The following is a 12,571-nucleotide window of genomic DNA, read 5'->3' on the forward strand; positions in this document are numbered from 1 at the left end:
GTTAAGTGGTTGCCAGGATTTACCCTGGTTATATTAGGCACTTGGAGGTAAGGCACCACCACCATCACTTTTGTGATGGTGAATGTTGGAGGAAGGAGGTTGGGGTTTGGTTGATTGCCAGAAATGTGAAGAAACAAGTGAAAAAGTAATAGGGCTTGGAAACAATATAGGTCGTGGGAAGAAGATCAGAGTGTGCAACTAGGAGTGGAGATGAGAGAAAAAACTGGGGCAGGATTGTGCTGGTGTTTCACACATTTCAGGAGGTCTGCAGTAGTGTCAGAGGGAAAAAAAAAGTTAATTGAAGAAGGGCTTGGGGACATTGAAGAGCGTTGGGGACCAAAGGAAGTTAAATTTCATTTTCTTCTTCGTTGTTCCTGAAGGGATATGGGGAGAGCAAAAGTTGTTTTTAATATGATTGGAAGATCAGTCAAATAAACTCATTGCTGCAAAAGAAGAAATAAAGTGCTCAGAAGTGCTGAGAGTTGGCAGAAGCGTAAGCTGGAGTGAAGCACAGGCCATCCCTCCTGGCCACAGAGTGAAGGAAGCCTGCAGGGATGGCTTTAATGTAATCAGGAGATTTGCAGAGCTTTTGAGAGAGATTTTTCAAGTGTATTTTGGAGAAGCTAGATAAAATCCTTTCTAGAGATGAGCACTATATATGACTTAAGGTTTGTCTTTGCATTTCAGTGATGTTCAGGAGTCTCAGGCATGCTGGTGAATCTGGTAGAGTAAGAACTGTCTAGCTGCAAAAATCAAGCTTACTTGCTTCAGTTATGGGGCAGGGGATCTATCTGTGGGCTAATGTTTGTGTTCATCTTGATACCACGTTGTTAATTCTCAGTTGTTAATGAATTCTTTCTCTCTGGTTTATTAACATTAAAGCAGTCTGATGCTCTAAAAAGAAAGCTCCAGTCACCAAATGGAAACCCACCTTTAAAACGTAAACGTAAGCCATCAGTAAACACCTTCAAGAAACCTGCTATAGAGGCTGACATCAGGCAGAAGGGAAGTTCATCACAGAAATCTATTCTTAAGAAGCAGTTGACTGACAACCGAAATGAAAGCCAGAAAAGCAAACCTTTCATTAAGACATCCAGCCTGTTTAGAAACAACCCTGATATCCCAAAAATTCACAGGTATTTTAGTTGTATTTAGATAAATAGGAGGAAAAAACCCTTTTCAGTGTCTTGAATTCTTGCCCTTAGTTGGGCAAACTACTGCACATACTACTGTTGTATAGTTTTTAACCGCATGATGGGCTTTGTTTTGTTTTTGTTTGTGTCCCCTAACTCAGAAAAGCAGTGCAGCAGGTACAAGAAAATGTTTTCACTACAGATTCTTTCAGCCATTTGGACCTCCATCCACATCTGGTGAGTGACAGCAAGGCTGTGTGTCTTGAAACATGCTTTTTTGGGTGGGGGAGCAGGTTAGAGGGCTGGGAGATGCACCTTTATTCATGGTGACTTGGACAGGCTTGCCAGTACTTTGCCTGATTTCGTTGTGTTCTCTTAGGTCAATATGCTCCCCAGTGTCCAGACCCATCCCCAAAGACTCTGTCCCACCCTTCACTTTCTGCAGTTATAATTCCAAAAGCCACAGAAAACTATCTGGAGTGCAGTATTTTATCAAGTCTGATATTTCATGATGTACCAGCAATGGCGTAATTCTGATTAACTAATCAGTATTTGGAGATCGTGGGAACTTTGACATCCAGTTGCCCTTGGACCAGTAATGTAAAGAATCAGCATCAGTCTTCTGATCTGTCTTGCGCTACAGAAAGTAACAAAAGGAATAGTTTGACAATGAAACCTGTTTACTGCTCTTTATTATCTCTCTAGATCTTCACAATAAACACCATCCTAAAGATAAGTAACATGACCAGGTAAGCAAATTCGTATAAAAGCTTTGCACTTCACTACTCTATAAAGCCAGTCATTTGTGATTGTTTTGTTGTATGTCACTGTTTTGTGAAGTACTTGTTACGCTGTGCCACTTACCATAGGGTTTGTTGCTTTCCAAATCTGGGATAAGAAATAACTTGTAAGTTACACAGCAAGTGAGTTGTCACAGCTGAAGGTGGAACCTTTGAGTCCTGCCTTTGAATTTGGCACTTGAATCATAAAATCATCTTTTTTCAGTTTATCATACCTGATGCCTACCTAGTGGCTTTCCTTAGAAATTACCTCTACTGATGTAGCTACACAGCAGAGATAAATGCATGGAATTTGGGGTAAACAGTTCTGAAACAGACCTGTGTTGCATTCATATTTCCTAACATGTTTTGTTTGATGCAGTGTTCAGAAGCAAACAATTCCTGTTCTCCTGCAAGGCAAAGATGCTCTAGTGAGATCTCAGACTGGTTCAGGTCAGTATGTAATTGTCAGTCTCCTCCCCTAAGGCATATTAAACTGGATCCCAAATACAGAACCAAAACCTCACGTTCCCAGTACAGTTCATATAAGTGACAGGCAGGGCAGCCTGGTGTGGGACTGCTGTGACACAGACAGATGCTGTGCAAACTTCTGTATCAGCACAGTGCTGGGACTGGCTGTTGCTGTGCAGCTGCCATCCGTTGTACAGGGGCCTGTTCCAAGGCTCATGCTGGAGACACAGAGCCAGGAAACAGCAGAGCTAAACACTGCACACTCTCACCATGCAAGTTTAGGTGCTTGCTCTACAGCAAGCTATGTCTGGATGTCTCATTTGCTTGGGTGGGTGGGGGTTTTTATTTAGGTGGATCTTAGTGGGGTACCACCACCTCTCTGTTTTTTAATTTGACACTTTTGTGAGCTGCCTGTTAATCTTCTGGGAACTTTATACTTAATTAAAACTCTTCCAGACTCTGACCTCAGTTTAAGAATAGTAGGGTGAATGGTACTTTAATTTGCTGCAGTTTACACAAGTTTTCTTGATGAAAATCCTCCAAATTTCTCCCTTTTAAAAAGGTAAAACTCTTGCCTATGGAATTCCACTTGTACAGTCTCTGCAAGGAACGGAATCCAAAATACAGGTAGGTGAAACAGAATAATTGCTCCCAATTTGGATCATCTGGTTGACCAGAAAAGGCTGCTGCAGATCTGTCATCTCCTGTGCATTTTATGGAAGGAGATCCTGACTTTCCTTATGGGTTGAAAAGTTTCCAACCCATCCTGGATTGTTGCTTTCTACAGCTTCTACCTACAGATTGTTGCTGTGCATCAAACATGGGAGTATTTATGCAACTCAGAAATACAAGAGTGAAACAATATGTGTATGGAATAAAATGTTGGGTATGACTGTGAGCATGTTTCCAAGCAGGGAAGAGAAGGCAGTGCAGTATCAATATTTGAAAGACTGTTGGTTTCCTTAAAAGCTGGGAGGGGGGAATACCCCAAAATACTGTGTACAAACTTGTACTAAATCCCTTCAGAAGTCATTTTGTTGGCTAACAGCAGTTAGGTGTGGAAGCGCTCTGTTTTTCAGTGCTACGTTCTTCTTAGTGGACCTTGTATTCTCTGTTTACAGCGCAGTGATGGGCCTTATGCACTCATATTAGTCCCAACAAGAGAGGTATGTGGCCTTTCTTCTTTCTGATTTTTCCTGTATCAGAGTGTTTGAACACTGATATTTAGTGTGTAGATATGGGCCCACCAGCGGCTGTCTTAGGAAACGTTCTCTATCCTTTTGAACAGGTCTTCCCTCATAGAAAGAGCGCTTGCTCTCTGGATGCTGTTGTCATTTTTGTTCAGTGCCATACCAAAGAAAGAAGGAATCTCTGAGTTTTCCTTACGCAGCTGGAAGTAATACTGAGTCCTGGAGAAACATTCGAGCTCAATGCAAGGCAGGGAGAAGCTTGCCTGGCTCACGCAAGGGGAGCAAGCAAAACCAATTAAATCAGCTTTGTGAATGTGTAGGTTTATACAAAGGTTTCATTTTTAAAGCCCTTTTCAAATCCGTAAGTGAATGCTGAAGATGAGGCTTCCCAGAGTTGGTTTCTCCACTGAACTCTTCTGTTTGATTTATATTATTTGCGATCACAAAGGCAATTTCAGTGGAGGGTATCAACCTTTTATTTACTTTTTTTTTTGGTATGTCAAATGATAATAACTTCCATGTGGAGGATTGATTGCAGGTATCTGGTTTGGGGCACAATATTTTATGCAGCCTGCAGTGTAATATCTCAGCTCAGTTCTGTGAAAGGAGAAAGCTGTGAAGCTATTTAAATTTTTACAGCAGCAAACTTACTGCCTCTCTAGGATGCTGTGTGAATACTAAGTGTGGGGAAACTGTTCCTGAGCTTGTTTAAAGGATGCTGAAGAGTACTTATGAAGATAATTTGTAATTACAGTTGGTATTACTTTAGTGTTTTATTGAAAGCAATGGCCTTTCTTGAGAGCTTGGCCAATATAATATGTAGCATGTGTAGTCAGAGCATTTATTTATTTTAAAAGGTTTTATATATTTAAAATAGTTTACATATTTAAAATAGTTTTACTTCCATAACTAAGCCCTGATCGCATACTCAGTCTGTGAATGAGGTGGGGAGGCATTATTGCCTTTCTCAGTCTTCACTACCACAGCAGAAATGGCTGTCAGTCAGCACGTGAAACCCAAGCTAAATGCTTCCTAGTGACCAGACATTAGGTGTGCAAGCTTTTTGTACAGCATCTGTGTTCTGCTGACTGGGAAACTGAGAGGTAGGAAGATACAGAGGTGATCACTCCGTGGGTCAGGTGCATTTCCTTTTCTTCCAGAAATTGTGCCATTTTCCCTTTTACTCTTCCTGTGGGGCAAAATCTTGTGTGGCTTCAGCTTATTTTCTCCCTGGGGCATTCACGGAGCCAGCAGAAGTCTCTCTTGTCCTGAGAGCTGGCTTGTGGAGCTGAACCAACAGCAACGTTTTTGAACAAGTCCAAATATAATAAGAGAAGGATTGTGCAAGAGAATAAAATAATAAGGAGCTTCTAAAGGAAAAATTAAGGACATCTTTAGAATTCTGATGATATACATAGAGTTTACAGATTTCTGAGCCAAAAGGGTTTTTAGTCCAGAAACTTTTTCAGAGCTCACTTTCTTTTCTTGATTTCCATAGCTTGCACTCCAGAGTTTTGACACAATGCAGAAACTACTTAAGGTAAGAATTCAATGCTCTGTTTTCTTCTTGTTCTTGAGCCTCTTACTGTGAGTTGCTTTGCAACTTCAGTTCCTGTGAATTCAACTGAATGGATAAGGAAACTCAGCATCTGGCAAGATACGTGGTCCTTAAAGATAAATCTGTTTGTCTGTTAGTGCATGATTTCCCTGTGGCGTGTTTTAAACTATTACATGAAGAATTAAGTGCTTAATTATAGCACCTTTGTTGCACATAAACAAGTGTAGTTGATTTTCACAGTGTTTTGTTTTTAGAAGTACCCATCATTGTTTCAGTCTGAGTTGTGAATGGAAGCTCTCACAATGACATGCACCGTTTTACTGAAACTAATACTAGACAGATGGGTTTCGGATGGGGAGAACTTGGTGAACAGCTTTGCCAGTTGAATGGCTACAGAAATTAGAAGGCTATTAAATGATAGTGCTTTCTTTTTAATTGAGGCAAAGTATCTTACCATGAGGTTAGAAGGTATCCAGATCGTTTATCTGATCCATATTCCCAGTCTCTCTTCTGTTTTTCCCTTGAAAAAAGGCAGTTTCCAAGTGTCTTTTTAGTGCTGGAATTACCAAGTAAGATTTTTTGTGTCATGCTAAAGTTTAAAGTATTTCAGTCTTCTTCCATAGTAATTAGAAGTTGTTATGATGTCCTTCAAAGCGTGAAGTCTGGACTGACCCCCTTTAATTTTTCTTTGTTACATATAATGTGTAGTGAGTCCAGTGTAAACTGCCATAGTGACCCAAAGCAGAAGATTTAGGCTGTGGTCTGACTGGGTCTTGGAAGGGCTGGATGACTGGAGGGTGTAGTATGATCATGTAATTACTGAGAGAGAAAAAGATTGGTTGGGCTGCTCCTGGCAATTAGTTTAATGCCAACTGCCTGGATCTGGCTTAGACATCTTCCTTATTTTAAGCCTTAAAAAGAAACTCTTTTTGTAGTAACTATTTTGTTGGCGCATTTCTGGCAAGCAGTGACCCATGCAAACTTAAGCCTATTTACCAGTCATGCATTTGTGTGATCTGTACAAGCTGTGCTCTGCTTCTGTCTTGCACTTCTTCTCGAGTGAGGCAGTGGCAGTACTGTGCTTTGATTATCTCCCCTGTAAATATTGGGCAATATTGGATTCAATGAAGGATTGGATCTCATTAAAGTAAGTGGCAACAGCTCCTGCCTATATCAATGAGACTGATATTTAATGTCCACAGACATGGTGACTGTGTGCAGGTAGGGGTGTGTGTGTGTATGTAAACTTCATAGGTCCTGTGTTTTCCTGAGATTTTCCTTGGCCACAGGAAGATACTGCTTAAAGGCAAGATGAAAAAATAGCCTTGTAGCTTGTCTTTGAACATTTAGACAACATGGGGAGAAGGAAAAGAAATTTATTATGTGATTGGAAGTGGTGCAAAAGTGATTGCATTTCTGTCGTCCCAGACGACGTGGGAAGCAAGTTACATGGCTAGAACTAAAGGTGCTATTGATATGTAGCTGTGGGTGAGAGAGCGCATGTGGTCTATGTTAGATCAAATGAGGCGCACACTGCAGTCAGCCCCAGTCCTTTCTCTTTTTGCTGAGAAACATCATTTTTTGGATTAGGCTCTGTCCCTTTATTAAGAAGAATCTATATTGGTCTTGGGTTTTCTTTTTTGTAGCCATTTGCCTGGATTGTGCCTGGAGTGCTAATGGGGGGAGAAAAGAGAAAATCGGAAAAAGCCAGGTAGGAAGTCAAGTTCTTAAATTGTTTTTTGAGTTCTTCTGCTCTACAGTGTTTTATCTGTTGCTCTTCTTTAGAGTGGTTTTCTTACTGGGAGAGAGGATTGTGAGTTTGGATGAAGCTGTGATCCCCCTGGATCTTACACAGACTCAGTGACTGGGTCAGCAGGAAGTATTCACTTCCCACAGTTGGATCTATTTCTAAAATGTTGATGAGCCTTCTGAGAAGATGATCTCTTATGTCAGTATTTTTTTTCCTCTTCTGACAAAAACCTGTATTTGCTTACCACCGAGTGCTGTCTACAGTATTTGTTATGAGGGAAATTGCTTTCTGGAAAAGAGATTTCCTGGTGTTAAAAATCTTTCTTTTTTCGCTTGAAGTGTAAGCTGGTAATCCAAAATAGAATTTTAATTTCTCTGTGTATAACCATACACAAAAAGAAGTTTACTCTTGACAGTAAGAGCAGTGCTCAATTAGAAAAGAAAACCTAGCTTAGGTGGTTTAGATTTTTTAGTAGTATTACTATTTCTTTCTACCCTGTCCTCAGTATGCCTGTGAGTATTGATGATGATCAAGAATAGGACTTAGCTGTGCAATAAATTTCAGTTTTAATCAGTGAGAAGGTACCACCTCTGCTAATTTGATGCTATGGCCATAACGTTTTCCTCTGTAGGTTCCAGTTTCTCACTCTAGGTTCCTATTCCAGAATTACTGCTAACCTGTATGTTTTCTTTTCCTTTCTTTTTTCTTGTTTCTTTTTATTTTTTGGGTGGTTGCTGTTTTGTTTTGATGTTTTGTTTGGGGTTTTTTTTGTGTATGTGGTTTTTATTTTGGTTTTAATCTAAACAGATTACGGAAAGGAATAAATATCCTCATTTCAACTCCTGGTCGCCTGGTTGATCACATCAAGTCCACAGAATGTATTCATTTCCGTCGCACTCGGTGGCTGATTATTGATGAAGCAGACAGGTAAACTTCCAAAGGTTTAGATGTGGAAAATAACTATGGTACCCTCTGCATCATAACTCACTAAATATAAACAAAAAATAATAATGAGAGATCTTAAACCATTCATGCTCAGTGGCCTCAGCCAAGCACCAGATGGCTGGGATTATGAAGAAATGTCCCCTTTGGACAGATTATTGTACAATTACTCATTGCAGAGATTCAGTGTCTTCTGAGCCTTGAAAAAGTTGAAGATGGAACACGAAACTAGATGGGCCAAGGATCTGATCAGTTCTAGTACTTTCCTTCTTCCTAATTGACTCATGTAGTATGAAGACTTTCCCCTCATTCCTTCCAACAACATCTTTTATCACCTCTGCTGATTTTGTAGGATCCTGGACCTGGGCTTCGAGAAGGATGTAACTGTGATACTCAATGCTTTAAATGCAGAGAGAGAGACACGTCAGAATGTCCTGCTCTCAGCCACCCTCACGGAAGGTAGGGTATAGGTAGATGGTGTCTCTTTTAGCTCAGTAATGCACAGGAAACTTCAAAACAGTTGATTGAGTCTGATTATATTACAGCCCAGTCTGATGCGCTTTGCAAAACTGGAATAATGCCTACTGATTTCTTTGGGCTTATGACACTTGTCCTTTGTTAGTGGAATTTTTGTCAGTGTATGTACTTTCATGTTCCTTATACATGTCTCTGAAATTCCAGATCAAATTCATCATGAACCTGGGAAGCACTGGTTTGTTTCTTTGCTTTACAGAGATAGAATTAAGGCAAAAAGCTGATGACAGGACAGCCAAGTGTGATTTGCTCAGTGTCATACAAGAAGTCGGTTGCTGAGGCAGTTATAGAGCCAGACCTCCTGACTCCTGTACTTCTGATAGTGTGAAGGTGTGTTGTGGTTTTTTTCCACACACACTGTTAGAAAACAGGACTGCCAAACACAGTCTATCTAGTCAAGACCTTTATGTAATGTAAAATAGCCCAGTTGGCTGAAGTAGCAGCTTGTGATGCTTTTGGTGGAGACCACAGCAGCTAAGCCTGGCTAAGCCCCGGAAGGCATGAAGTTTGCAGGGCCTCAGTGTCTGAGGCTCATTAGCTCCTTGGTCTTTGCTGCTTTTCACTTGGAATTGTGTTAGTTGGGTTTTTTATGTGACTATTTCATCACCCTCCCCAGCAGCACCCCAGACTGGCCCTCGTGTGTTTTTCATCTTCTGTGATTTAGGAGTAACACGACTGGCTGATATCAGTTTGAATGATCCCATCAGCATTTCCATAGCAGATGAAACCCAGATCAGACCAGCATCACAAATGGATGGACAAGCTAGTAGTTCATCAAACTGCATGGAGCAGGAAAACTTTGCTGTTCCGGAGAAGCTCAAGCAGTATGTCATGGTGGTCCCCAGCAAATTGAGGCTTGTCACGTTAGCAGCTTTTATCCTTGAGAAATGCAAGGTGAGTCTCTGTTTGCATTTATATTACTAAGTAACCCTTTGCCCTTTCCAACTCCTTTATCTGATACTCTGTCAAGGATAGATCTAGGGCTTTGAAGTACATCCAGTGTACAGGCAGCCACAAGAGAGCTGAGGTGCTATTGTGTCTTTCATGCTGCCAAGTGAGATACCTGTGCAGCATGTACTGGACTCCTTTTGTGGACTCAGTATTTGGTGTCAAACTCTGTTATCCTTTCATGGATAATCGTATCTCTGGAAGTGGAAGTCGCCTAGATCTTACAGTGATCATGGAATTGAGAGAGACCTATAGAAATGTTTATGTGCAATTTTCTTGTTTTTCTCACAGTTTGAAAAACACCACAAGATGATCATCTTTTTCTCCAGCTGTGAACAAGTGGAATTCTACTATGAGCTCCTCTTAAAGGTTCTTTCAGGAGGGCTGGAGTCAGAACAACGTGAACATTCATCTCTCTCTTCTGCACGCTTACAGTTTCTACGACTGCATGGCAACATGGAACAGGAAGTAAGTGTTTTCAGAATGTCAGGATACACTGTTTTATTCCTTATTCCCTTTGATTTATTATTTTGTGGAGGAGGGCAGAAGAAAGGACAGAGAGTCATTTCACCTCTAGGGGCCTCACTCTTCCATCTGCTAATGAGAATAAGAATATTGTCCCGCTTCTAGAAAGTAGCTTGGTAGCTATATCTGAAAAACACAGCTGAAGAGGCAAGAGGTGTTATTTCAGCAGGCTGAGACAGCCATTCTGTATTCCCAGTGGGTGCACTAAACCATTTATGTATCCATGGTTCTCTCTTGTGCAGTCAAGACAGGCTTTTAATGCCAAAGGAAAACCTTATCCAAGCCCTGAAACATTACTACTGAATAAGTTGCCCCATTAGATGAGGATGGAGCAGTTTGGCTTTCGTTTTGACGTGCTTGACACGCTGCTCTTCCCTGGGATGAAATAATAGCAATTAACAGCAATTACCCCAAAATAAGTCTAGGTTTTATCTGGATAGGCTTGGGTGATGAGGTTCGAGCTTGCTACTGACAGCTGAGAGGCCAGGAAAAGAGTGTCAAATGAACGGGTGCTGCAGCATTTCAGTAGCTGAAGGACCTCCCTTGAAAGTTCAGGCCTTGATCCTGTCCTTGATCTGTGATGGAGAGAGTTGCTGCTCTACTCTGAGCTGCACAGCAGAGATCACAAATGAATAGAGCTCTTCTGATGAAGCAAGAGGTGAAGAGCCATTGTTTTTTCTCACTCATTCCCATCCTGTGGAGACCAGAAACATGTGCTTTGCTGTCCCTGCAGTCTAGCCTTTCCTCAACCTGCCTGCCTGAGCAAGTGAGCAGGCCTGGTCTGGCCCAACTCTACCCTGACCAGCTGTTAAGCCAACAGAACACCACTAAGTAGCTGGCACCAGGGGAAGGGTTTTGCCTTTTTAGTACCCAGTGTGTAATTAGTGCTCGATGTCTTCAAATTAAGAGCATTAATGGAGCTAAATTGTGGATCCCATATGGTACTGCTGAGCACGGCTGCTGTCATTGTCAACAAGATACAGCGTGCTCTCTTCTTTAATTTTTGTCAGCAGAGGATTCAGTGTGTCAGCAAGGCCCAAGTTTCTCTTCCTTCCTGGAACAGTACCCCTAGCTGGGAGTTAAATATGTAAGGTTCCTTCTATATCATCAACATAACAGGACATTCACTTAATCTCTAGAACTCTGAGGTGGAAGGCTTTTGAAGCTTAGGAACAAGGATACTCTAGAAGGAGGAAGCAAAAGGCTTAGGAAGGAAATGGGTATGGTGTTTCTGAGGCCAGAGACAGCTTGAGCTCTGAAAAGGAAAAGAGTAAATGGAATCGGATCAAAGGAGTGTATGTGTGTGTGGTTATTTCTCATAGCTAAGGAGAGGGAGTATAGGTGGATAGGTGGTACTGGCAAATTAAGGCCACATGCCACTGAGTTATTAGTGCCCAGAGATTGTCTTGTGTGATAGCAAATATCGTGATGTAATGTGATGTAAGGAGCAACCTTCATCCCAGTGTCAGCAGCACCGTTGGTGGGCCTCGCCAACATGAGGTTGTTTCCTGTGGGAAGGCCATGGGAGGGTGTCCTGGGAGCTCTGTGGAAGCTGCCTGCAGGGCCCAAGAGTCCTGCCTCCCTGCTCCCTTGGGCAGGGGTTTCTAGCCAAGATCTCCTCCCTCCTGCCCTGTTACTTTGAAGACTTATCCCACAACAGTTCACGTGAGGAATTGTGCAGCTGAGCATCCCCAATACTTAATAATTACTCAGTCAGTCCAGTGACTGTCTGCATGCCTCATTGGGCACATGATGAAGCTGATCTCTTGTGATGTGATTATATCACTGTGTCAACCAAATGGGTTTATCCTGCCCATCTTGTGACTGGACAGGCAAGATGTCCAGCTTTTTCTTGCATTCACAAAAGCGTGTGCTGCCCATAAAGTATGCCAGTGCTTCTGTTGCTGCTGCCTAATCTTTTGTGGATCCTTTTTCCATGTAAAACAGTTACTGCTTTCTAACATATATAGGCCATGCTTCTGTGCAAACCCTGGAGGTGTTGGCTGCTTTGATTTGAATAAAGGCATTCAGGCTTGCCCCAGATGCTCTGCCTTCCTATGCAGGACCACACCTGTATGCCATAGATATATATTTTTTTCCATTTGCAGAAACAGTCTGACTGGAACTAGTGTAGTTAATTCCTTTGCTTTTGAAGCAGTACATGATCTAGTGAACAAGGCATAGTTGTTAAATTGTTACATTAACTAATTTGCTTTATGTTTGGTTGTAATGTGCATAAGCACTCTTTCATTTTTCTGTATCAATTCTCTAGGAAAGAACAGAGGTCTTCCAGGAGTTCCTAAAATCCAAGACCGGCATCTTGCTTTGCACTGTAAGTAACTTGGAGTCCCTTTGCGGCTCCACGCTAATGGGCCTGTCTGATACCTAATGGTAGAGCAGAGGATTTGGCACTGAGCTCTAATTCCAGCTCGCTGTCTGACCTTGAGGAAAGTCATCTCCTTTTTCTGCATCTCACATGTTAAATAAGGACCAGTGCCCTCTTTGCAGACATTTACATGATCTTTTGCTGCAAGGTACCACATACAGAAAAAGTGTATGTCTGTTACAAGAGGCCTCTTAAGTATTTTGCATGGTCTTATGTCTGGAAAAATCTGATCATTTGAAGCTGGAACCTTGCCCTCTACATCCAGTCGGTAGAATGCAATCCTAATTTGTAGTATGCCCCAGAACTGCCAGGAAAATTGGATGTAATGTGATATTTCCCATCTTACTGACTACCC

At 41.7% G+C, this 12,571-nt stretch overlaps 1 protein-coding gene across 4 annotated transcripts in view; it reads left to right on the forward strand.

The window, feature by feature from the left end:
• DDX31 (DEAD-box helicase 31) overlaps nucleotides 1-12,571 on the forward strand; it is a 49,333-nt gene that overhangs the window by 881 nt on the left and 35,881 nt on the right. For 2 of the 4 annotated variants that reach the window (XM_080630503.1, XM_080630504.1), the window contains exons 2-14: nucleotides 886-1,136; nucleotides 1,295-1,370; nucleotides 1,839-1,882; nucleotides 2,295-2,365; nucleotides 2,946-3,010; nucleotides 3,505-3,549; nucleotides 5,072-5,113; nucleotides 6,778-6,842; nucleotides 7,689-7,808; nucleotides 8,176-8,282; nucleotides 9,022-9,251; nucleotides 9,597-9,773; nucleotides 12,103-12,162. In XM_080630503.1, the coding sequence (XP_080486629.1) occupies nucleotides 886-1,136; nucleotides 1,295-1,370; nucleotides 1,839-1,882; nucleotides 2,295-2,365; nucleotides 2,946-3,010; nucleotides 3,505-3,549; nucleotides 5,072-5,113; nucleotides 6,778-6,842; nucleotides 7,689-7,808; nucleotides 8,176-8,282; nucleotides 9,022-9,251; nucleotides 9,597-9,773; nucleotides 12,103-12,162 (1,353 nt within the window). Of the gene's footprint in view, nucleotides 1-882; nucleotides 1,137-1,294; nucleotides 1,371-1,838; nucleotides 1,883-2,294; nucleotides 2,366-2,945; nucleotides 3,011-3,504; nucleotides 3,550-5,071; nucleotides 5,114-6,777; nucleotides 6,843-7,688; nucleotides 7,809-8,175; nucleotides 8,283-9,021; nucleotides 9,252-9,596; nucleotides 9,774-12,102; nucleotides 12,163-12,571 lie in introns of all 4 variants that reach the window. The other 2 variants (XM_080630502.1, XM_080630505.1) reach the window with 2 other exon arrangements.

Source organism: Psittacula echo (genome assembly GCF_963264785.1).
Source record: "Psittacula echo genome assembly, chromosome: 16".
NCBI classification, from domain to species: domain Eukaryota; kingdom Metazoa; phylum Chordata; class Aves; order Psittaciformes; family Psittacidae; genus Psittacula; species Psittacula echo.